Raw genomic sequence first — 25,856 nt, forward strand, 5'->3', positions numbered from 1 at the left:
GTGATCCGTAAAAGGCCGAAGATAAAGCTCTGTTCAGATTTTCAATAACCACAGTTACTTCCTTGATTTTTCTTTGCAAAACCATTTCTTTTCGATGTCTTTGTGATATTTGTTTTTATCATCAACACCTTACCATTGTCTATATTTATTTGTACAAACTGCCACACATTTACGCAGAACCTCCCTGGCACAGTCCATTGTCCCCACCTGCTTCACTCCCCAAAAAGGCAAAAGTGACGTGCCTGAACGATTACCGCCCACTAGCGTTAACATCTGTGGTGATGAAATACCTGGAGAAGCTGGTGTTGTCACACATCAACTCCTCCATTACAGACTCCCTGGACCGTTTGCAGTTCGCCTATCAACAGATCAGTGGATGATGCTGTCTCCCTGGCTCTGCATACAGCCTTGGAACACCTGGATACTAAGAACTCATATGTGAGAATGCTGTTTGTGGAATACAGTTCAGCATTCAATTCCATCATACCAAGTCAACTGGTGACAAAGCTCAGGGGACTAGGACTGTGGAACTCTGTCTGCAACTGGCTGCTGGATTTCCTAAACAAGAAACCACAGGTGGTGAGGATAGGTAATAACACATCAACACCACTCACCCTGAGCACTGGCACCCCACAAGGCTGCTGTCTGAGGATATGTCTAGGATATAGCTATTTGTCTTCATGTAATATCCCCTCTGGCCAATTTGAAAATCTAGTACTAAACCCTACAGAAAGGCTTCTTGGGTTAAATGGAGAGTTACCGAAGGTAAAAACTGCACCTTAACTTTGCTCCATAATTAATGCCCTCCATAATTTTATTCAACTATTATTTATTATCTACACAGAGAAAAAAGATGTATAATGGTTATAGAATAAAGATTATTCTATTCAACAATAGTTGCTGGAATTTGCTATCGATACAGAAAGAGCACAGATGAGACATACATACAACATATACCGTACAAATTTAAATAGGACAGAAGACAGACAAACATCGTCACAAACATATGTAAACAACTTTCCGTGTAGCAGCATAAATTATACAATGGAATTCAGAGTTCAGCGTGAATTCAGAGTTCATATGGCAGTGGGAAATAAGCTGAGGTTGGGCAGTCCTTTGACTTGAAACATATTCCAGAAGGGAGAAGCTGGAGGAGATTATGAGCTGGGCGAGAGGGGTCTGAGATGATTTTCTTGGCACGACTGGAGGTGCAGCTTGAGTAGAGAGATGAGATAGAATAGAGTTCAAAGCCAACAATTTTTGCAGCTTTGGACACAATCTTCTCCAGTTTGCCTTTGGAGTAGTTCTCGAACCTCCCAGACCAGACTATGTTAGAAGCTGTCAGGACACTTTGGATTATGGCTGTGTAGAATTGAAGGAGGAGTTGCTGGTTCACTCTGTGTTTTTTGTGTTGCCTTAGAAAAAACATCCTCTGCTGTTCTTTCTTGACTATGTGGTCAGTGTTGGTACCCCATTTAAGGTCACTGTTTATATACTGTATGTACCCAGATATTTAAAGGAGTTTGTGGTCTCTATAGGAAGGTCATTAATGAAGACTGGAAGTTTTGTGTTCTGGAAGCGTTGGAAGTCAATGATGATTTCCCTGGTTTTAGAAGCATTGGGTAGAAGGTCGTTGTCCAAACACCAGGCTGTTCCCAAGTCAGTCTGCTTTCTCTAAAAAGTCTCATCATTATTCGAGATGAGGCCAACAATGGTAGCATTGTCTGCATATTTGAAAATCTTGACAGAGTTATCCCGAGAGGTGAGGTTGCTTGTGAAAAAGGAAAAGAGCCATGGAGATAGGACACAGCCTTAGGGAGAACCTGTGCTGAGAGTCAGAGGGCAAGATGTCCTGTTATTCACCCTGACAGTCTGTTGGCAATGTGTTAAAAGATCCTGAATCCAAAGACACATAGCAAGGTTGATGTTCAAGTCCATCTGTTTACTGAATAATTCATGTGGATTAATGGTATTGAATGCTGAGCTGCAATCCAAAAAAAGGATGTGGGCATAGGAATTTGGCTTCTCCAAATGCTGGAGTATACAATGGAGAGCCTGGTTAACAGCGTCTTCAACTGACCTGTTGGCCTTGTAGGCAAACTGGTGAGGATCCAGCAGGGAAGATGTACAGTGCTGGAGGTGCTTAAGCACTAGACACTCAAAGGCTTTCATAGTCACCGATGTCAGAGCAACTGGACTATAGTCGTTGAGGCAGGATATTTTTGAAGATTTAGGAACAGGTATTATAGTGGATATTTTAAAACTGTGAGAGACTTTCTGCTGAAGAAGTGGTGTTATAAATGTTGGTAAACACAGGAGCCAGTTGATCAGCACAATAGCTGAGGGCTGCAGCTGATAAACTGTCTGGGCCTGTGAATTTCTTCAGAATTTACAAATTTTTGTCATGTCTTTCATTCTCTCAGGAAACGGTCTTCCAAATGCAGCTACAAAAATCACTGTGTGAAGGTTCTGTAATTAATTGAGAACATCTGGCCAATCACCCTTTATCTAATACAGGGTGAAAGGGGATGCTGGAGCCTAACTTGTGGTACCCATGTGGTCTGCCATTGAACTTTTTTAATACTAACTGATGAAGCCCAGTCCAGCAATCAGAGTGATGATCCACACACAAGCAAACGCCACTGAAGTCCTCTTGTAGAAAGACACTGTTTTTCAGCACTGCTTTCCTCAGATGCTGGAAATAAACACGGGTTGTGGGTCGTCAGAAATTCCCACCAGTTGGGTTTCTCTGTGTGTGGCAGACTGGATTTCTCATTCCTCAACTGGGAAAAGCAGTATGTGAGAGAATTTCATTTTTATTAATTAAATGGTAAAGAGATTAGCACTTTAAATTATGGATACAGTATTTACAAAATAGACTTTGTTTATTGCATGGTAGTATCTGTTCCGCATTCTGCACGCACTGTCACACATTCCACACGCTCTCACAAACGCCGTCACATTCCCACGCGCACTCTCTTAAACAGACGCTCACGCCGCAAGTAATCTTCCTATCGCCTTTCAGTCCCGTCACTACTTTAACCCTCCTCTTTTCCCATACTTTCGCTCACTATTTCGGATTCTCCCTGGAGCTCCCTAGTGCTCCCCTTCTATAGCTTGTTCTAGTCTTTACTTCCTGACTCTCGCTAGATTCTGACCACGTTTCTGCCTTTGCGGTTTTTGGATTGGCTGCCTCCCTGTATTGTATTGTTTTGACTGTCGCCTGCCCTTTGGATTTCAGGAACTAGGACTTGTTTCTTTTTTGGCAGCCTTTTCTATTTGGATTTCCTATTACTCCTCGGGAAATAAGCCTACTTGAGACCTGCACAGGGTCCTTATTTTCAGCATTCAAAATGGCTAACAGTATCATAAGGAACATTGCTTACAGCTATACATTAGGAAATGTATCCGCTACAATGTAGAGGTAGAATTTGGCAGTACACTTTCTTAAATTGAAATGTTCAACAGATGTTAACTTTGTGAGTTTGTCTTGATGTAGTTTTAAAGCTGTGAATTGAGGAGGTCAGGCCAGATATCTATAGACGTAGAATCAACTCAAGACAACAGGAAATTTGAAAACCACTGAACAGTGAATAATGTTGTATTTTTAGTGGTCAAAAAAAGGAACTAACTCTACATGTGCCTGGTAGCCCAAAATACTAGCATTTTGTTCTTAAGACAGATAAATCATGTTTACAAATAAAAATAATAAACAGTGGACAAATAATACAAAAACAAAACCTTTAAAAGCCTTACATATAACATGAGACTTAATTCATCCAGGAAATTAAACAGAGTCACTTAGAATGAAGTATGTACAACATATGAGACACCTAAGGTATTACAAGTCAATAAAAATATTTTGAGGAACAAACTCGACAGTTTTCGCTCTCATTTACGTTGTGTTTCACATTGTGACACCATTAATGTTCAAACAGAATTTCTAAGTCAGTATTTTTCAATTTTTTTTTAAGTTTTAACTAGGCTTAGAGCAATTTTTACTTTTGTTCATTAATCACATGTCATAGATGAAACAGATTTAAGAAGAGTCTACGGCCTCAAAGATGTGTTGTATCGGCACAGCTCTAGACTGTCCCTGCTGAATTCCTTTGACTTTGTATGGCACCTGTAGGCTGAGGGCATGATGACAAATCCACAGCTGATTTCATTATCACATTCTCATAAATGTTGTCCATCTTCATGGTGATTAAACTCCCCTGATCTAGAAAGTGCTAAAAAGGACCTTTTCTTCTTTATTTCCAAGTAGATTTACAGTGGAGTCTTATGATGTTTATAAGGTACTGTTGTTGATAGAAGACTCGAATGTAAAATAGAATAAAAAAACTCATGCACACTGAAATTTGCACAACTATTGTCTTACTGTAATAATCTACAAAGCACATTTTATAATATTTTTCTATATTTAATTTATATTCATATTTTTGAAGACCAGAAGGAGAAACAGAGAAATGGCCATAGCGTGACTATAAACAGTTCTAAAGAAGGGAAACAAGTGCTTCCTGACAACATATTAACATTTAAAAACTCGAATATATAAGAGAAAGAACAGAGCCCTCATGCACTGTAAATTCTGTATTACCTTAAAGAAACTCTAAACCATCCAAAATAACTTCTTCTGTTGCATTTTGTTATTTACAGTATACCAGTTCATTGGAATGAACAACAACCACAAACTAAGTGTGCTGAATTTGTTTATTGTTTTAGTCAGTTTCAGTCAATTTGGGTTAACCTGCTTTACAGAGGTTCAGCCCCCAGTCATGGGAGGAGGAGGCTGGGACCTCCTGCAGAGTGAGGAGTGACCAAGGGGCAGCTGGAGATGGGCTGGAGGAAGGCAGCAGAAGATAGTCACACGTTAAGGAGAAAGAAAAACTTCTGAGTAATATTTATAGATTTTTTAAACTGAGGAAAATACTATCAGAAATGATCCCAATTTAGGATAGCTGAGGCTGATTGAAATTGGCAGTCATCCCTCCTGAACTTTCCTTGTAAATTCTATAGGAGTAAGAATGCTTGATAAATACAGTGAACACAAACTTAAAAGAGGTTTATTGCAAAGTTGTTACATATGTTTTATGTACATTTCACACTGACACTTTTAAAGGCTTCAGAACATTCAGAAATGAAAGTACAGAGGTGCTTGGATTCTCATGCCAGAATCATCCACAGGAACAAGCACCATATTCACATCAATGGGCAAAGACAGCTTGGATTTTTATATAGAAGAAATATATATATATACACATTCAATGTGTGGGACTCTCAGAAAGAGGTGATCAGTTGGGTGGAGATTGGTCCTTATTGAGACCAGGACAAAAGAATGGATGTAGTTTCTCAGCGAAGGTATCAGCGACAGTGTGGAAGTGATTCCTGATCTCACATTGTGAAAGGAGATCTGTCACTCTTCATAATCCACAGACACCCCCACCTTCTGAGGCTTTGAGCTGTGTGAAAGTAGGACAGATCAAAGGGCTTGTACACCTCATCCCTCAGCCACACACCACAAACCACATCTGGGGCTTCGTTTATCATCTTTCCTACAAAGCAGTCTAATAATTATAAATGATTCCACATTACAATTCCAAATTACAGCAGTGAAGCATTCATTTCATAAAAGCAGTTAATTCGTATTAATGCAAATATCATTCTTTTAAGATACCAATTTCATACTTATTCTGCGTGACTGACAGGAGAGATGATCAGTGGATCTGTGTTTTTACCACCATCCGTGAGACCAGGGCAAAATAATGGGTAGAGTTTCTCAGTGAAGGTGTCAGTGAAAGTGTAGATGTGATTCCGGGTCTCCACATTGTAAAAGGAGACCTGTCCCTCCTCATAATCCACATAGATCCCCACCTTTTGGGGCTTCAGGCTCAGGGGGAGGAGGACAGTATTGTCCTCAAGTGCCTTGTACGCATCATCCCTCATCCACACTGTCCAGTAGCCATTCTTAGGGGAGAGCATAATCTTCCCCTTCCTGTTGATGGACTCTTTGGCAACACCTATATCCCAGGCAATCTTCTTTCCCACCTTCACCTCCCAGTAGTGTCTCCCAGAGGAGAATCCCTCTCTTCCCAGGACATTGATAACTGGATCAAATCTCTGTGGAGAATCAGGCAGAGTCTGTCTTCGATCACCCAGCCTCACTTGTTTCCCATCCTCAGACAGGATGAGACTGGGATGCGCTGAATTGGGATCCAGCGACACATCAACTGTTTAGGAAAGAAACAACAATGACCAATGAGAACTGTACATATACTGTACTGTATGATTTGACATATATTTATGACTCTATTTTTACTTCTTCTATAAAGCTTCTGTTCAGAGTTGAGTGTGACCTGGTGTGGTGGTGCCAGGAAACACTATTAAAGAGAGATGATGGGAAAACAGTACCTGAGGCCTCACGAATCCACTTCCACACTGGGGAAAAAAGAAGAGTTTAGTTATTTGTGTGCTGCGAAGTCAGGTCCATTAACACAATCCACACTGCTGCGTTCCTAAAGCATTTTCTGACAAGTAAAGTTTATGACAAATTTGTTTTTGTTATCAGAAAAACAAACTTTATTTTTCTTTAAAGGTTTGCAGTAGTTCCAAAGTCTATCAGCTTGAGAGATAATGAAGTGCCCTACAGGTTGAATACTGTACTTTGCTAAGGCTGATAGAAAAAGAAAATAGTTTAATGACAAATGTTCTAAGTAATACTACTATAAACAAAACAGCAAATGAGAGTTTAGCCCTTGTCTTCTAAATTTCATATTAAAATATGTATTTTTTATATTATTTTTCTAGTCAAATCCATCTTGTATAACTGTTCATATATTTGCAGTCATTTCATTTATAATATTTATATATTCTGTTCATTTATAGTCATTCAATCATACTCTATGATTTGTATTTCAGAATCATAACTAGACCTTCCTAGAACAGTAAATGTAAGTAGGGAAGGTTGATTGTAAATTTTAATCATATTTATATATATAACTAAATTATACTATATATATATTCGTATATATATATATCATTAAATATATTTAAAATATTAATACAAACTGTCTTTATGAAATGCAGTTATTTAATCAATCAATTATCAATGTATTTAAATCCATTCAATCACATGCTATGATCTTTATTCAAAATAATATATTTACTAGACCGTTCAAGAGAAAATGAAAAGACAAATTGTTACCTGGTATGGGGGTAACTCCTTCCTTTCCTGTTGTGAAGAAAATCGGCACTTATTGAATATATTAATAATACTTTTTCATTATTTTACTATCTGTGTTTGTACTTACGGGTCACTGTAAGGAAACACCGACAAAGTATCTTAATAGGGTGTTGGGCCAACAACGAGCAGCTACACAACTTGACATAGATTCTGCAAGTGAATAGAACTGTACTGGACACCATTTTTTCAAGAGAAAACCATCATTTGTGTTCACATGAAAGAATGAGATTAATGTTTTTGTTGATGGTGGTGGAAAACGCTGTCTCACTCCAGATTCTCCCATAAGCGTTCAATGGGGTTGAGATCAGGTGACTGGGGTGGCCGTGGCATCATTTTCATGCTCATCCAACCATTCAGTGTCCACCCATGCCCTGTGGATAGGGGCATTGTCTTCTTGGAAGATTCCTCTCCTATCAGAGATGCTTCACCCAGGAAGAAGCTGATCACTCAGAATCGTTTGTTGGCATTCACTGTGCCTTCTTAAGGGCTGAGTGGGCCCAAACCATGCCAGGAAAATGTACCACACACCATCTCAGTTGATCATTGCCTGTGTTCTTTGCACCATTACACTGGTGTATATGGGGTTTATGCATCACAATATGACCATCGTATCCCTCTCTGTGAAGTTCTTGATGGACTGTACTTGTTGAAACTCCCTGCTCATGCCTCATTGCCATTTACAGTCTAATGATTCAGAGTTATTCACCCATACTTCCTCTCATCTCAAACCCATGAATAGACATCACTGTTGAGGATTATGCACATTTGTCCACAGTTGCCCCAGAGTGATCATGTCAGCATCACCTTAGGCACTGTTCCTCATGAAACATCAACAAGTTGATTAGCCTTCATCACTAAATCTCTTGCCAAAAGAGCCTCAACAATCACCCCTCTCTTTCCCAATTCACTGAGAACACATTTAATCCTAATACTACTCATTCAATATTTAAAGCACCATGTTTTTTCTCTCCCCAGATAGTATGTACAATGTTTCTATTGGGAGGTTACTAACATTTTCCACATGGCTGTGATCTGGAAAAATGTCCTAACCCTATTTTTACTGTTTCTGTTTTATGATGTGCTTTTGGTTAAGACCTCATACTAATATAAAAGCTGTGTTACAACTACAACTGAAATTAAAATAAGTATTTCAAATAAAACCTACTTACTTGAATATTCAGAAAACACACGTCTGACTGAAATAAAAGAACATTGACAGTAAGTGAGCATAAAGTCTGCCTTTTCAGAATTCCAAAAATACAATAAAATCACTTCAGTTTTTGTGGTGTTGACTGTTCATTCTGTGGTTTTTCAGGAGACACACATATTTGTCCCACAAAGGTGTCGCATTTGAATTAATCACACAAAGCTTTAAAGCTTTACTATGCTTGGTTGTGAGGAACAATAGCCTGGCCATACTGACCACCCAGTCAGAATCCTCCTAAAATAGACTATGGGTAAACCTACTTACCCATTGGTGGTAAAAATGGGATTGATCAGAAGGGTGCTTGATTAAAGATTGGAGCAATGAGAAATCTAAATTCTTTAGATGCTTTATGACACTTGTCTTGAGAGATGGCTAATGAGCTGGTGAATTGGTGTCTTGTTTTACTCCTATGCATTCATTATGAGCTCTAGAAACGCAAATCATCCAATACAGTAGTGATTTACCAGTCTTGTTGGTGTCATTGGGGAAGCACATCTCTATGGGGAGATAACTGGCCTTCATGCTGCTGTAGAGACGCTGCAGTCTGGAGTTCTCAGCCTCCTCATCCTCCACTTTCTTCTGCAGCTCTGGGTGACACCGAGCACATTTGTGTTCAGGGTAAGGCATGTTTTGTCTCATTAAATAGTGCTGAAAAGTGCTTGTTTAAGGCTTATTTGTGTAACGATAGGAAAACTATTTCTTCATATGGAAATAAAGTTGACAGTGTGTAAATGAAATCTGGATTAATGGAGATCAGAAGCACATCCTTATTGTAAAAGGAGGACAAAATAAGATAGTAAGAAAAACAATTATATTTTTTCATATTTTAGCAAGATTACAGTATAATAACTTATATCATGAACAAAGAAAGGTAGATTAATTAAAACACCACTGTAGAGTGTGATGATATGGGGTAAAGTTACAGAGCTATGATACTGTTTCAAATGGTTGATTATGAAAATGGAAAAAAATCAGAAATAAGATGAGTGGATTAATCGGAAAGTAAAATAAATCTTCATAACCCCCAACTTGTAAAGATTGTGCAAGAATATACCTGAGTGGTTCATATCAAGGCCCATGAATTCTTTATTCTCTGGCCCATCTTTGGTGAAAAGAGTAATAACTCAGGCGCTTTGTGTTAAACATTGTTACACAATGTAGAAATTTACAAATAAGGCATCCCAGAGATGTACGTTCTAACCTCACAGGAAAAAAAACCCTACAAAAGAAGCTGATGGGTTTGCCATAATGATGGTAAAATGCTCTTAGCAGGAGCTGGCATGATCAAATAACTCTTGGACAGGAAGAGTGAAGACTTGTCTTCTGATTGGTAGAAGTTGCTATATTGTTTTCCCCCTGTGCTTTCATGATGAACTCCAAAAAATAATTTCAAATCTCTTGGAAAATGAATTACAATTCAAATACATACAGTAGTTGTTTTCCAGTCATTTGGAAAACACATCTCTTTGGGGAGAAGGTTGACAGACTGGAGTTCTCAGCCTCCTCTTTCTCCAATTTCTTCTGCAGTTCAGGGTGACTCCGAACACACATGCAACATGAATATGGAGACACTGTTACTCACCAGCCTTGGAGCTCTGTGTAAGCTGACAGCTTCTGCTCATGTTTCTGTAGTTTGTCTGTAGATCTGAATGGTCTCTCTGAAGGTCTGAGTGTTCTCTTTGCAGTGTCTCCAGATTATTCTGTAGCTCTGGATAATCAACAGATGAAACATAGGAATATACAGTATGTTAGATGAACATGGAAGTGAACATCAGACAACTCAAATTTGTCAATAAAAATATAAAGGATGAACTGTGAAGCTCAGTGTGATGTAAAGATCATTTTTAAAGAAGCAACACATAGACATAAATGTGTATGGATAAACATGGCAACCCAGGGCTCTATGTTTTAACCAGTGAAGTGGAAATCTAATAAGTAAATTGATTCTTAAAAATGTAGAGAGCTTTGAAAAAAAATATATTGGTGCTTTTAGATAATATATTTCAAGGATGCAACTGCTGTGCTACAGTACGTGCAGAATTTTAGAAAACAGTTCGTCAACAAAGTACACTGTTTAGGTTAGTTTAGAAGACAATGTACCAAAACAATATATGCTGTCTGGGTCATTAGAATTAGCTGAAAGTAACTGATAAGCTTTGAATAACAAATCTAGTTTTTCTTCTCTCGCTCTATGATGTAATCTGTTTTCTCTTAGAGAAAGGGGAAGTTTTAGAAGGGACCAAGTCCTGAACTTTTTTACAGCGCAACGTCTTATAAAAACCCTGTACTGCTTGTAAGAAATTGAGTCTCTGGTTGCACTTTGCGAAGTGGCAGCAGGGCTCCCAATATTGCAATATTGAAATAAAGACCTTACTCAGGTGAGAACTCTCTCTTGTGGCTTCCTTGATAGTTATATTTCCATGACACCACCCAGAATAAAAAACGCAGACTGTTACTTAGTATTTCACTCTTAAATAGCACAAAGGCCAAGAAGAGATAGGTTGCATTCTAAAACAAATAGAATACAACCTACAGTTAAATCTCCCACCAGATGAATGGGAACGTATCTCCTTATCCTAAAAATGCAGTCGCCAACCAGAAGAGGTTTTTAACCAAGGGAATTTTACACAGGAAATCAGAGCTCCCTAACAACTACAGGGAGCTACACGTATAGCAGCTTCTCTTAACAAGGTTCAAATACGTAACCCCAATCTGGTCTTTCCAGATGATCTGAAACAAGTAGCTCTCACCTTCAACACCTCTTCCTATTCCTTTCTCTCTGCTTCACCATCCTTTTAAATGGTGTCTTTCTGGAGTGGGGATTGACACTTAATCATTTACCCAGAACATAATTAACTAAGATAAACTAAGATGGACCTTATGGTTGGTTTGATCAATGAATCTGAACCTCCTACATCTCAGCCAAACATCCCTTTGCTTTGAAGCTGGAAATGTTAACAATAGCCAGGTGTTACCCTTTGTATCTAGATTTTAGAGACACTTCAACAGTCACCTATAGGTGTAACAATATATAAAGGATATAGATATTTTTCTTCATGTAATCCTCACTATCCTCTGGCCAATAAGGAAATCTAGTACTGGATCTTGAGTTATATGAAAATGGTGTGTTACAGAAGGTAAAAACTGCATCTTACCTTTGCTCCATAATTATAATATGATTTTATTTAACTATTATTTATTAACTTTATCCAGCAAAAAGACATACAGTTCAATGATAAACCCAGAAAAGTACTTGCCAGTGATGTGTGAGGAGCTGTTCATCTTCAAGTCCAACAAATCATTCTGAAGCTCAGAGACACATCTGTTTTCCATTGAACTGCGGTAAACTGAAAAGATGCAATTGAAGCTCAACCTCTTGAAAACTTACAACTTTTTGTCATGCCTTTCATGGAGAAAGTCTTCCAAAATGCAGCTTCACAAATCACTGTGTGAAGGTTCTGTAATTAACTGAGGACTTCTGGCCAACCACCCATGCATTTCCTAACCCCTTCATCTAATTCAGGGTCACAGGGGATGCTGGAGCCCAAGGTGGCGAGATAAGAACACATGGTGGGATACACCCTGGATAGGACACCAATTCTTCGAAGGGCACAGACACAAACACACACATACACCAGCGCCAATTTTCCCTGAAGCCAATTAACCTGCCAGCATGTCTTTGGACTGTCAGAGGAAATCCATGCAAATATGGGGAGCACACAGCAGTGTGTGCATCCCAGAGCTGCAAGTCAGCAGTGCTAATGACTGCACAACCATGACGCGCAACTGAAAACACAAGCTGCCCGAAATGTTTGTGTTGTGAAATCTCTGTATAGCTCACTGACTAACAGTTCCTTGATTGAAAAGGTACACACAGCACTCTGACCAGAACACAAGGCACTTGTGTTCCATCCATTTTCTAAATACTTTATCCAAATCAGGGTCACAGGGGAGCTGGAGCCTATCCCAGCAAGCAGTGGGCACAAGGCGGGGTACATCCTGGACAGGATGCCACTCCATTGCAGGAAACACACAAGTATGTGTGTTTCACATACTTTGCACATGTCTTCGGACTGTGGAGGAAACCCACGTAGACACAGGGAGAACATACTGTAACAATGTGTTGGTCAGGACCCTGTGCAGACGGTATAATCCGGAAGTAAGTGGAAACAGACACGGGGAGGAGACGACGAGGAACTGGGCAGGTTGACAAACGGGGGCATGACGACTGTGCACTGGTGCTCGGGGAGGGGGAGAGCGTGGCCATGGCGAACAAGTCCAGAGGAGTCCAGGGGGTAATCCAGGGAGAAGTCCAAAAGCCCAGAACCGGGTGATCCATCCAAGACAAAACAAGACGAGGTTAAAAACCGGAACGGGATCCGGTGCAGGGAGAGGGAATAAAAATGGGATGACGAGGCCAGGAACTCTGAGCCCCAGACTCAGCTGGGTCAGGAACCCTATAGGAGGCCTATGCCCTCAAGCCGCGGACATAAGGCGACTTGATGGTAGGCGGGCCTGCGGGCATTCGTCTTCCAATGCTGAGCCTGGAGTAGCGAGAGCACCCGGCTTAAACAAGGAGGGGCAGGATTGGCAGCATGTGCACATGATCAACTAAAATGTGAAAGAGCTGGAGCGCGCTTAAGAGGAGGGATTACGATCGTGACACATACAAACAGCACACAGATAGCACCCTAGATCCAGAATTGAACCCAGGGCCCTGGAGCTGAATTCTAACTGCTGCTCCACCATGCCACCCAACTGAAAATATGAGCTGTCTTAAATGTTTGCGTTGTAAAGTCTCTTGTAGGTCACTGACAGTTCCTTGATTGAAAAGATGCTCAAATCAGTCTAACCAAAACACAAGGCACTGGTGAAATGCTGTATGTGTATTGACAAATTATTGTAGACAGAAATGACATCAGCCACTGTGTGAAAAAACTAAAAATAAACTAAAATTTAATCCAGTAATTAAGATTTTATACATGCGGCCTAACACTTTTTTAATACTCACTGATAAAGCCCAGCCCAGCAATCAGAGTGAAGATCCACACACAAGCAAAGGCCACTGTAATCCTCTTGTAGAAAGATACTTTTCCAGCACGTCTTTCCTCAGATGCTGCAAATAAACATACAGTAGGTTGTGTACTCTCAGAAACCAGCAGCAACAGTAGGCTATACTGTGTTTGGCTGACTGCATTACTATAGCAGTTTAAGGACATTCCTCATTTCCCAGCTGGGAAAAGCAGAAAGTTGGTGGCATTTATTTCAATTTAGAAGATTTGCACTTTAAATTGAGGACATTGTATTTACAGAATAAGCTTTGTGCACTGCATGTTATCACAACCAGTTGTGCTAATAGTTTTACACTAGGAAACTCATTTGGCATAATGTAATTAAAAAACTTCTCTTAGACTAGAAATGTGAAGTACACTCAATTCAGGGGTGTGAAAGACAACAGCTAATTTAAAAAGCACACAACAGTGAATATTGAATGATGTGCTGTTAGTGGTTGAAATGAGGAACTAACTGCGCATCTGCCTAAAACATGAAAAACTAGCATTTTCTCTTTAGAAAAGAGAAACCAAATTTGCAAATAAAACGTTAAATAATTGACAAAGATCACTACAAAAAAAGAACCTTTGAAAACCTTCTACATACAGTATATAGTGGAACCCAAATTCTCTTAAATTCAGTCATCAAAATAAAGATAGGTAAAATAAATAAAGTCATAAATAAATCACTCTAAAAGTATGTACATAATATGAAAAAGTGGATTTTTATTTATGACACAGATATGAAACAACAAAAACTATTTGTTGTGTAATAAGAAAAATGAATGGAACTTGAAATTGTTTTCTCATTGATTTCTGTGTGTGTCTTACTTTAACGTCGTACAAGGTTCGCTTTTGCAAGAAGATCAGAACATCACTGAGGATTATGCACAGTATGCGACACCATTAATGATCAATCAGATTTTCAAAGTCAGTATTTTTCAAACACAATTGCCTTTAAAGCACTTTAAAACACTTTTTGCTTTAATCTTTAATCTCAATTTGTACATGAAACAGGTATTAGCAGAGTCTACAGCCTCACAGATGTTTTAAATTGGCATGGCCCTGGACAGTACCTGCTGAACTCCCTTGACTCCGTACAGCAGCTGTAGGTTGAGAGCATGATGAATAATCCAGAGCCGATTTCATCTCCACGTTCTCATAAATGTTCTCCATCTTCATGGCATCCCAACCACAGTGATATAGAAAGTGCAACAGAAAGAGGAACTTTTCTTTATTTATAAGTTTACAGTAAAGCCTTATGATGCAGATAAGATATTTTCATTAAAGAAGAGATTCATTAAAGAAGATTCTTATGTAAAATATGATGTTTTGCATCTCCCTTGTATGGACAGGACAACTTCTTCAGCACTTTCATTGGTTAAATCCTAGAACTGTTGAATCAAACCTTTTAATCAGAGCTACCAGTGCTGAGACGGTTAAACATCCCAGTGCAATTTTACAACAGGAAATATGTATTCCTAAAGGAGAGTATAAATAGGTTAGTTTGCAGATCTGAGGCAGATGAGTTACTACACCACGTCTGTGTTAGTCAGATACTTACAAGTTATCTCTGCATTTAGTTGTGAACTGTAAAAGGCCGATGATAAAGCTCAATTTATTAATTTAAATGACAAATTAACCTATAGAAATATAATTTTAAAAACCTTATATATAGTATGAAGTGAAATAGTCTTAACTTCAGCCATCAAAATAGACAACAAATAATTCACTCTAAATAAAATATGTCCATGAAATGAAAAAGTAATTCTGTATATTTTGTTCCAAATACAGATATAAAAGACCAATAGTGAAACAGGAAAATTGAATTGGACTTGACTATTTCTTTGTTTTGCTTACTTACTGACCAAGTACAGGGTTCACTTTTGCAAGAATATATCTAAATCAGAACATATCTGAATTTTGCACAGTATACATGACACCATTAATGATCAAGAGTAAATAATGATTAAAACATTTTCTAAGTCAATATTTTTTAAACATATTTGTTTTAGATGCAACGTTAAAATATATATTTTTAGATGATCTCATAGCAGCCATATCACCCTGCAGCTCCCAGCTGGCAGCCCCACTGGAGCTCAGCAGGTGTGAGTCTGGTCAGTACCTGGATGGGAGACTCCTGGTAAAGCTAAGGTTGTTGCTGGAAGAGGTGTTAGAGGGGCCAGTAGGGGGCGCTCACACTGAGGTCTGTGTGGGTCCTAATGCCCCAGTATAGTGATGGGACACTATACTGTCACAATGATCCGTGGAAAGAGAAGGGCATGACAAGACACAGAAAGGCGTCATGGCCATCCACTGCAACCAAGGAAGTCTCCAGTCGGGAGGACTACTCGTACCACTGGACCCAGGCTTCTGAGGGCAAGAGAGTGGGACTGCCCCAGTGCAACGGCTTTCCCACTTCAAAAACCTCTCCTGCACAGGTTTCTTCGTGCAGCTCGTCTTCCAAACAGGTGAGCTGCACAAAGTACAGCCATCATCATCGGGACACGACCGACAACCATCAGATTATCTCATGAAATGCACATTTCTCAATGGAAATAGGTGAAGGCTCGGGGGAAGAAGCTAGGGGGCGCTCCTCCCCTTCCTATAATTCAATGTTCTGATTAAGCCCTAACCACACCAACACTCACGTCTAAAGTTCTGAGTTCCCTCCACCTTCCTCCCCCTCCTCTTTCTTTCATGTTGCCTTTGCATCCAGGTTCCCTCTGGGGGTCAGTGAAACTAACTTCCCTGACCTCAGGTGGGCAGCACCACCTTGACCCCTCCTGTGGAGGTCCTCACAGCATGAGTCTGGACCCCTGGCCACACTGTTCTCAAGCAGCTCTAACCTACGGATTCTCCTCCTCTCAGTCACGAGACAGCGCCTCCAAAACAACTCTCAGTGAGTCAGGGGGTTTATTTCCTCTTTTCTATCCCCTGAGGGCCTAGCCCAGTCGTGAGGCAGCGACTGTGAAAGCCACATTCAGCGAGTCAGGGGGCTTCTTTCACTTCCTTCTCAAGCAACACCTCTCAAAGTGATTCCTCCAGTCAAGGGGTTCTTTCTCTTTCTCTTTGAGGGATTTGTTTCCTGTCAAGTGGCAGTGCCTCAGAGTGACTCTCAGTGAGTCAAGGGGTCTATCTCCTCCTTTCTATCCACTGAGGGTCTAGCCCAGTTGTGAGGCAGCGCCTCAGAGTGACTCTCAGTGAGTCAAGGGGTCTATCTCCTCCTTTCTATCCCCCGAGGGTCTAGCCCAGTCGTGAGGCAGTGCCTCAAAGTGACTCCCAGTAAGTCAAGGGGTCTATCTCCTCCTTTCTAACCCCTGAGGGTCTAGCCCAGTCGTGAGGTTGCCCCTTCCAATTTGACTCTCAGGGAGTCAGGGAAATCTTTCTCTTTCTTCTCCATTCCTGAGGGCTCAATTTTCTGCCGTGGCTCTCAAAGCGACTCACAGCGAGTCAGAGGGGTCTGTCTTTCTTCCTTCCCTACTTCTGAGGGATTCTCTCCCAGTCGTGAGGCAGCGCCTCTCAAAGTGATTCTCAGCAGGTCAGGGGTGTTTATGTTTTCAGGCCCCGGAGGCTGCTGAACCAGTCAACCCATTAGGACCAGATGACCTTCAAGAAAGCTATTTCAGGCTATCCATATCTGGATAAGTAGCCCACTATTCTATATGGCTGTCTCGAGAATTCAATTGTGATCTCAACACAGGTTGATATCAATTAAATTCGTATGAGTAACGCATTTACTTATGAGTATCTAATGTAGAATTTGTATTCGTGAGACACGATTTGGTATAGCAAATGGTATACAGAATGCATATTCTTTGTTTTGTATCTCTTCGTGTTTTGTATTTTTTGTAATATATTCTATATCTTGGTAACCCTCACAGTAAGATCTGCCATATGTATCCAGGCAGACTGTTATATGTTTTTATATGCACAATTTGATGTTTAAATAAATGTATCTCAATTGAGTGGAGTTTGGTCCTTTTTGAGATGAGGAGATCTGTCTCTCTTCATAATCCACACACACACCCCACCTTCTGAGGCTTTGGGCTGTGTGAAAGTAAGACAGATCAAAGGCCTTGTACACTTCATCCCTCAGCTACAAATACCACAAACCGCATCTGGGGCTTTTTTTACCCACTCCTTTCTTCAAAGCAGCAGAATAATTCTAAATGAATGCACATTACAATTCCAAATTACAGCAGTGAATCATTCATTTCAAAAAAGCAGTTAATTCGTATTTATGCAAATATAATTCTCTTAAAATACCAATTTCATGTTCACTCTGTGTGACTGACAAGAGAGATGATGTTTTTAACACCATCCGTGAGACCAGGGCAAAAGAATGGGTGGAGTTTCTCAGTGAAGATGTCAGTGACATAATCCACATTGATCCCCACCTTCTGTGGTTTTGGGTTTTGAAAGGAGGACACAGACACCACCGAATGCCTTGTACGCATTACCTATCAGCCACACACACCACAAACCACACTTGGGGCTTCTTTTAACCTCCCCCTTAATATAATATAATTTAATTAATACAATAATTAAACCTTTTACTTGGTTAACATTTCCACACAGAGCACAATAGCGAATTAGGTAGTATCCTAGTAGGTTTTTTTGTATTAATGCAAAAATAATTAAATTAAAACAGAAATGTTATATTCAGTCTATCTGGCTGACAGGAGAGATGATCTGTAATCCCTATTTTCTCCACCATGTGTGAGACCAGGGCAATAAAATGATTTTTCAGTGAAGGTGTCATGAAAGTGTAGATGTGATTTCTGGTCTCCACTTATAAAAGGAGACCTGTCCCTCCTCATAATCTGCATATATCTCCCTCAGAGGGAGGTGGAGAGAGGGGACAGCCAGAGCTTTAATCTCATTCCCATTTCACAGCCATATAGTCTAGTAGCCATTCTTAAGGGTCAGTATAACCTTCTCATTTCTGTTGGTCTCTTTGGCAACACCTAAATCCCAGTCAATCTTCCCCCCCACCTCCACTTCCCCAGTGTCTCCCAGAGGAGAATCCCTCTCTTCCCAGGACACAAACGAAAGGATCAAGTCTCTGTGGATTGCTGGGGAGATTCTGCCTTTTGTGGCCAATGTCACTTGTTTTCACATCATTGAACAGGATGAAATGGGATCCAGAGTCATATTAAGTATTTCGGAACAAATATGTTACACTTGACAAGTGAGAACTGAACCAATTTTTATTAACATAAATTTATTGGTCCATTTTAATTTCCTACTGCGATGCTTCTGCTCAGAGTTGAGGGTGACTTGGAGTGGTGGTGATGGCAAAAAATACAAAAGAAAGATAACTTTAGCAATTTTCTAGTCCATACTGTAGATATCATCCCTAACTTCAGTAGCTGTTCAAAGGGGTTTGTCAACAGCCTGGAAATCATGTCTTCCGTTTCCTTCAATGTAACTGATAGAAGACCATCATTGTACCTTAACTGTTTCTTGTATTGGTAAAGTTTGGTGCTGATCTTTCCCTTGGTAAACACCTGAGTGAAATATACATTGAATGAATCACATATTGTCAAGATGTTTTTCATTATAAACATTCTACAAAAACATTCCCAAAAACATTCTACCTTATCCTTCACCAAGTGAGATAAAAAAAACACAATAATCACCTGCTGAAGACCGGGTCAGGGTTGTAGCTTGTGAATTTCCTTTGTGTGGGGCATCAGGTCCAAGCTGAGAGAGTGTTGAATAGACATCAGTTGAATTCAACTCTGAATGCTCATAAATGCTGTCCATCTTCAGAAGCGATGTTCTACAGACAGTCACAGTTTCTCTGGGGTATAAGTCATGCTCTTATACAAATTTGGATTTCACTGAACTGTAGTGTGGTCTGTGGTCTGTTTTCGTGTAGCTTTCTTGTTAGTGGCAACACGTAAGGTTCTATGAATGTGGTTTTCATTCAGCTGTGTTTATTTATAGAGATCTCTACAAGTAGTCCATCTAATTGTGCCCTGTTTCTACAGTAAAAGAATATCAATTTAGTTAATACTTTATGTAGAATAAAATAGACATTTTTCCAAATTGCTTATTTAATGATGACTTATAAGACATGGTGAATCCTACCAAACCAGGCAACCAGTCTTCCCCGTTCTGCAGATAGATAGACATGATTGTATTGACATTATTTCCTTTGGAGTCATTTAATCTATAAAGTGTGAGCATTATGTGCTTTGATAGCAATTAAGTCATGTGCTATGAATTTAATTTGAAATAATTAACTAGACATTTTTAGAAAAAAGGACTGCAAAATAGTTGAGTAGGTCATTTTAATTGCGGTCATGTAGGTAGCTGTGTCAGCATGCGTAGGCTGTGAAAGAATAAGTAAAGGTTTATTCCCTGTTGAAAGAAGAAAAGAAAAGACACAGCATTTAAGCCTTCTTCAGGTTTGATTATTTTTATGTTAGTCAGAAACGTATAAGTTATCTGTGCATTTATTTGTAAGATAACGATAAAGCTCAATTCAAATTCTCGTTAACCAGTCACAGTTTCTTCCTCGATGTTGATTAACAAAATAAACTTTTTAAATCCAGTGTGATTAGTTTATACCATAAAAGCCTTACCAGATTCATATACTCCAATCAGTTTTTCTTCCAGAGGATCATGAAGTAGGGACTCACAAAGGATTCAAGTTCAATCTGTTGCTGTCTCCTTTCTGTCGTGTGGTCTGATCTTCTTTTTCCCTTTCTTTCTCCTTCTCCTGATCTGATCTTATATGGTGTGTTTCTGGACTGTTGATTGACATGTAATCTTAACCCAGAACTTAATTAACCAAGGTAAACTTTGTGACTGCTTTGATCACAGACTCACATCTCAGCAAACAACCCCTCTGCTTTGAAGCTGGAAATATTTACACTGCCAGATGTTACACGTTTTATTTAGTTTTAGTTTTCTCCATTGTCACCTACCTCAGCCTGTAACAATATCTTTAACAGATCATCCCATTAGATGCAAATTTGTAACTGGTTTTAGAGCAATTTCATTCTCTAATTGCATTCTGTAGATGAAAGTCTACAATCTCAAAGATCTTTTATATTGGCGTGGCTCTGGACTGTACCTGCTAAATTCCCTTGACTTTGCACATCTGTAGGCCGAGAACATGATGACAAAACCAGAACTGATTTCAACTCCACGTTCTCATACATGTTGTCCATCTTTATGACATTTAAACCGCACTGATATAGAAAGTGCAACAGAAAGAGGAAATGTTCTTTTTTCTTTACAAGCCGGATGCAAATAAGCTACTGTTGCTGACAGGACAAGAAGAGTCTGATATAAAATTTGGTCTGTTTTACACTTGCCTTTTGTGAACAGGACTATTTCTCTTGCACTTTCATTGTTGGATCCCTGGATCCCTAAATGTCACGTTCGTAACACCTCCTCTTAAGGATGCTCCAACCCTTCCTTGTTTTTTATTCATCTCCTGCACCTGCTCCCTTTTCCAGCCCCCTTTTCAGTTCACCTTAAAAGCCAGACGCTCACTCTGTTCCAGGCTCTGCATTGGTTCCCGTACCAGGCGAGTCCGGGACCTGTAAGCGCCTGGTCCCGTCAAGTTTTTAGTTCCTGTTCCCGACCCGGATCCTGTTTTTAATCCCGTTTGTCTTGGATGGATCGCCTGGCTTTGGAATTTTGCCTTCTCTCGGATTCCCCTTTGGACTCACTTCTGGACAGTTTGCCTCGGCCACACCTCCCCCGAACACCAGTGCACCATGGACACGCCCCCTGTTTTCACTCCCGACTCCTGCATGCTTTTTCCCCCGTGTTTTCCTCACTCTACCCCGGATTGTGTCATCTGCATAGGGTTCTGAAAGAACACTTTCATTACACTGAACCTTTTGTAATACTTTTTAATTAGAATTACCAATGTGTGATACTTAAATACCTCAGTGCAATTTTATGAAGGGAGATACAGTGTGTACCTAAAGGAGAATGAAAATTGCTTTATTTTCAGATCTAAAGATAGTCGTTGAGACTGATGATACTTAAAATTACCTCTGCATGTAGGTGTGAGCTTGAAAAGGCTCACAATAAAGTTCAATTCAAATTCTCAATAACCAGTCACAGATTCTTCCTTGTCTTTCATTAACAAAACAACACCAACTTTTAACTTCCCTGTGAATTTTATTTGATTTTGCCATAAATACCTTACCAGTGACTAAATGTAGATTATTACGTTATACACAAACTGACACACATTTATGTATAAACTCTAAATATTTTAAATGTAATAGTGTGTAATTTTGCACAAAAGACAAGCTTAAAGGGTGATGCAACTATAGGCTGTACACATATTAAGGAACAAGTAATAGGTTTATTCCATGCTAAAAAGAGAAGAGAGAAAACACAACGTTTCTACACCATACAAAATAATTTATTCTGTTGCTTTTTTGGTATGTGTAACAGTTCATGGTGTAGCAGAGCTAGATTGGACACGGTGACCTCATCGCCCTCCCTGTGCATAGCAGGGACCTCAGCCGCCTGGGCTGGGGGAGGTCTCCTTTAGCTCACTCGGCTGGTTCCCTATTGCGTTACGCTGGAAACCCAGGTTCGTGCCCCAGGTGCTGCGGGATGAACCAGTGGGGTGCAGCAGTGGAGGGCAAGAGCCCGCGCGGAACTGCGGTGGTCATTCCAATTGGGAACCCCAAAACTAACTTGTTTATTGAAAGTTTCAGTCATAGTAAATTTGGATTAACTTGATTAACTGAGGTTCCGACCGTCCAGTCATGGGAGGCGGAGGCTGGGACCTCCTGCAGAATGAGGAGTGACCAAGGGGCAGCTGGACAGCTGGAGATGGGCTGGAGGAAGGCAGCAGAAGACAGTCACATGCAAAGCAGAAAAAAAACTGCTGAATAATATTTTTTAAACTGAGGAAATACTGTCAGAAATGATCCCAGTTTAGGATAGCTGAGGCCGTTTGAACTTGGCTGCTGTCATCCCTCCCAAACTTTCATATGACACTCAGCGAAACTTATAGCAGTTATATTTTGAGTACAATTTCATACTGATACTTTCAAAGGCTGGTAGAGTACATTCTATGGTAGGATACATTCTGAACTGAAATCACCGAGGTTATTGGTTTCTCATGCCAGATTCATGTATGGGAGCAAAGCACAATATTCACATCATGGGCAAACACAGCTTTTTATTTTCATAAAAGAAAAAATATATTCAATGTGTGGGACTCTCAAAAGGAGATGGTCATTTGGGTGGAGTTTGGTCCTTATTGAGATCAGGACAATAGAACGGAAGGAGCTTCTCAATAAAGAAGTTATAAAACATGATTATGATATGATATGATTCCTGGTCTCCACATTGTAAAAGGAGACCTCTCCCTCTTCGTAATCCACATCCACCTACTGGATCTTCAGGCTCAGGGGGAGGAGGACAGGTCAAAGGTCTTGTATAGTAAATCTCATCCCTCAGCCACACATACCACAAACCACATTTGTGTCAGCAATACTGAAAGGGATGAGTAGTTGGACCGCTGTGTGAAGCCGTGAGGAAGAGAAATCGAGTAAAAGTAAATCCAAGATTCTAAATCCAAGTCGTTAGGCAAGACAGAAGTCAAATGTAGAAGAACCAGGTTGAGTAATCAAGGAGTCAGGTCGAGAATAGTAGCACGCACAAGAGAAAGCTGTGGAAGACTTCTCAATAGTGGACGTACTGTAGGTAAGCCGGTGAAGAGTGTTTAAATATTGGAGAGAGAGAGACGTGGTTGGATAATTTGTTCCTGGATGAGGGTGTGTGGAGTTTAGTACGCATGGGAACGCCAGGGCGCTTACGGGAGAAGGTACGCATCATGACAATTTGGGGCTTCATTTAACCTCTACTTTTGTACAAAGCAGTCAAATAATTATAAATGATTCCACATTACAATTCCAAATTACAGCAGTGAAGCATTAATTTGATGAAAGCAGTTAATTTGTATTCATGCAGATATAATTATTCTAAAATCCCAATTTCATGTTCAGTCCGTGTGACTGACAGGAGAGATGATCAGTGGATCTTTGTTTTTACCACCATCCATGACACCAGGGTAATAGAATGGGTAGAGTTTCTCAGTGAAGGTGTCAGTGAAAGTGTAGATGTGATTCCTGGACTCCACATTGTAAAAGGAGACCTGTCCCTCCTCATAATCCAAGTATATCCCCACCTTCTGGGGCTTCAGGCTCAGAGGGAGGACAGAAGGGTCAGCAAGAGTTTTTAACTCATTCCCATTTCTCAGCCATATTGTCCAGTAACCATTTTTGGGACTCAGTATAATTTCCCCCTTCCTCTTGATGGACTCTTTTGCAATTCCTAAAGTCCATTCGGTTTTCTCCCCCACCTCCACCTCCCAGTAGTGTCTCCCAGAGGAGAATCCCTCTCTGCCCAGGACAGAAACAACAGGATCAAATCTCTGTGGAGTGTCAGGGACGTTCTGATTTTTGTCTCCATCTTTCACTTGTTTCCCATCCACAGACAGACTTGTTTCTTTTTTGGCAGCCTTTTCTATTTGGATTATCTTATTACTCCTCGGGAAATAAGCCTACTTGAGACCTGCACAGGGTCCTTATTTTCAGCATTCAAAATGGCTAACAGTATCATAAGGAACATTGCTTACAGCTATACATTAGGAAATGTATCTGCTACAATGTAGAGGTAGAATTTGGCAGTTCACTTTCTTAAATTGAAATGTTCAACAGATGTTAACTTTGTGAGTTTGTCTTGATGTAATTTTAAAGCTGTGAATTGAGGAGGTCAGGCCAGATATCTATAGATGTAGAATCAACTCAAGACAACAGGAAATTTTAAAGGAACAAGTAATAGGTTTATTCCATGCTGAAAAAAAGAAGAAAGAGAACACAACGTTTCGGCTGTGGAGCCTTCTTCAGGTGTTCACCTGAAGAAGGCTCCACGGCCGAAACGTTGTGTTCTCTTTCTTCTTTTTTTCAGCATGGAATAAACCTATTACTTGTTCCTTTGCAGCCTACGCATGCTGACGCAGCTACCCACAGGAAATTTTGAAACCACTGAACAGTGAATAATGTTGTATTTTTAGTGGTCAAAAAAGGAACTAACTCTACCTGTGCCTGATAGCCCAAAATACTAGCATTTTGTTCTTAAGACAGATAAATCATGTTTACAAATAAAAATAATAAACAGTGGACAAATACCAATAGAAAAATAGAACCTTTAAAAGCCTTACATATAACATGAGACTTAATTCATCCAGGAAATTAAACAGTCACTTAGAATGAAGTATGTACAACATATGAGACACCTAAGGTATTACAAATCAATAAAAATATTTTGAGGAACAAACTTGACAGTTTTCTCTCTCATTTATATTGTGTTTCACATTATGTGACACCATTAATGTTCAAACAGAATTTCTAAGTCAGTATTTTTCAAACTTTTTTTTGAAGTTTTAACTAGGTTTAGAGCAATTTTTACTTTTGTTCATTAACCACATGTCATAGATGAAACAGATTTAAGAAGAGTCTACGGCCTCAAAGATGTGTTGTATCGGCACAGCTCTGGACTGTCCCTGCTGAGTTCCCTTGACTTTACACGGCACCTGTAGGCTGAGGGCATGATGACAAATCCACAGCTGATTTCATTATCACATTCTCATAAATGTTGTCCATCTTCATGGTGATTAAACTGCCCTGATCTAGAAAGTGCTAAAGAGGACCTTTTCTTCTTTATTTCCAAATAAATGTACAGTAAAGTCTTGTGATGTCAATAAGGTACTGTTGTTGATAGAAGACTCGAATGTAAAATAAAATAAAAAAATGAACTCAGACACACTGAAATTTGCAAAACTATTTTGTCTTACTATGATAATCTACAAAGCACATTTTATAATATTTTTCTATGTTTAATTTATATTCATATTTTTAAAGACCAGAAGGAGAAACATAGAAATTGTCATAGCGTGACTATAAACAGTTCTAAAGAAGGGAAACAACTGCTTCCTGACAACATATTAAGATTTAAAAACTCGAATATATAAGAGAAAGAACAGAGCCCTCATGCACTGTAAATTCTGTATTACCTTAAAGAAACTCTAAACCATTCAAAATAACTTCTTCTGTTGCATTTTGTTATTTACAGTATACCAGTTCATTGGAATGAACAACAACCACAAACTAAGTGTGCTGAATTTGTTTATTGTTTCAGTCAGTTTCAGTCAATTTGGATTAACCTCCTTTACTGAGGCTCAGCCCCCCCCCCCCCCCCCCCAGTCATGGGAGGAGGAGGCTGGGACCTCCTGCAGAGTGAGGAGTGACCAAGGGGCAGCTGGAGATGGGCTGGAGGAAGGCAGCAGAAGATAGTC

At 39.8% G+C, this 25,856-nt stretch overlaps 2 protein-coding genes across 3 annotated transcripts in view; both read right to left on the reverse strand.

Annotated features, from left to right (window-relative positions):
• Nucleotides 1-5,523: 5,523 nt before the first annotated feature.
• Nucleotides 5,524-25,856, reverse strand: part of LOC148833679 (uncharacterized) — a 95,348-nt gene continuing 75,015 nt past the window's right edge. For both annotated transcript variants that reach the window (XM_088917354.1, XM_088917353.1), the window contains 3 exons: nucleotides 7,205-7,231; nucleotides 6,412-6,438; nucleotides 5,524-6,230 (listed from right to left, as the gene is read on the reverse strand). In XM_088917354.1, coding sequence (XP_088773480.1) covers nucleotides 5,689-6,230; nucleotides 6,412-6,438; nucleotides 7,205-7,231 — 596 coding nt within the window. In that variant the 3' untranslated portion in view covers nucleotides 5,524-5,688. The remainder of the gene's footprint in view (nucleotides 6,231-6,411; nucleotides 6,439-7,204; nucleotides 7,232-25,856) is intronic.
• On the reverse strand, nucleotides 23,502-25,170 carry LOC148833680 (zinc-binding protein A33-like). The gene is made up of 2 exons (XM_088917772.1): nucleotides 25,095-25,170; nucleotides 23,502-24,025 (listed from the first exon to the last, which is right to left on the reverse strand). The coding sequence occupies exons 1-2, from the start codon at nucleotides 25,168-25,170 to the stop codon at nucleotides 23,502-23,504; spliced, it is 600 nt and encodes a 199-aa protein (XP_088773898.1).

The sequence above is a fragment of the Atractosteus spatula genome, chromosome 5 (genome assembly GCF_055471065.1).
Source record: "Atractosteus spatula isolate fAtrSpa1 chromosome 5, fAtrSpa1.hap1, whole genome shotgun sequence".
Lineage (NCBI taxonomy): Eukaryota > Metazoa > Chordata > Actinopteri > Semionotiformes > Lepisosteidae > Atractosteus > Atractosteus spatula.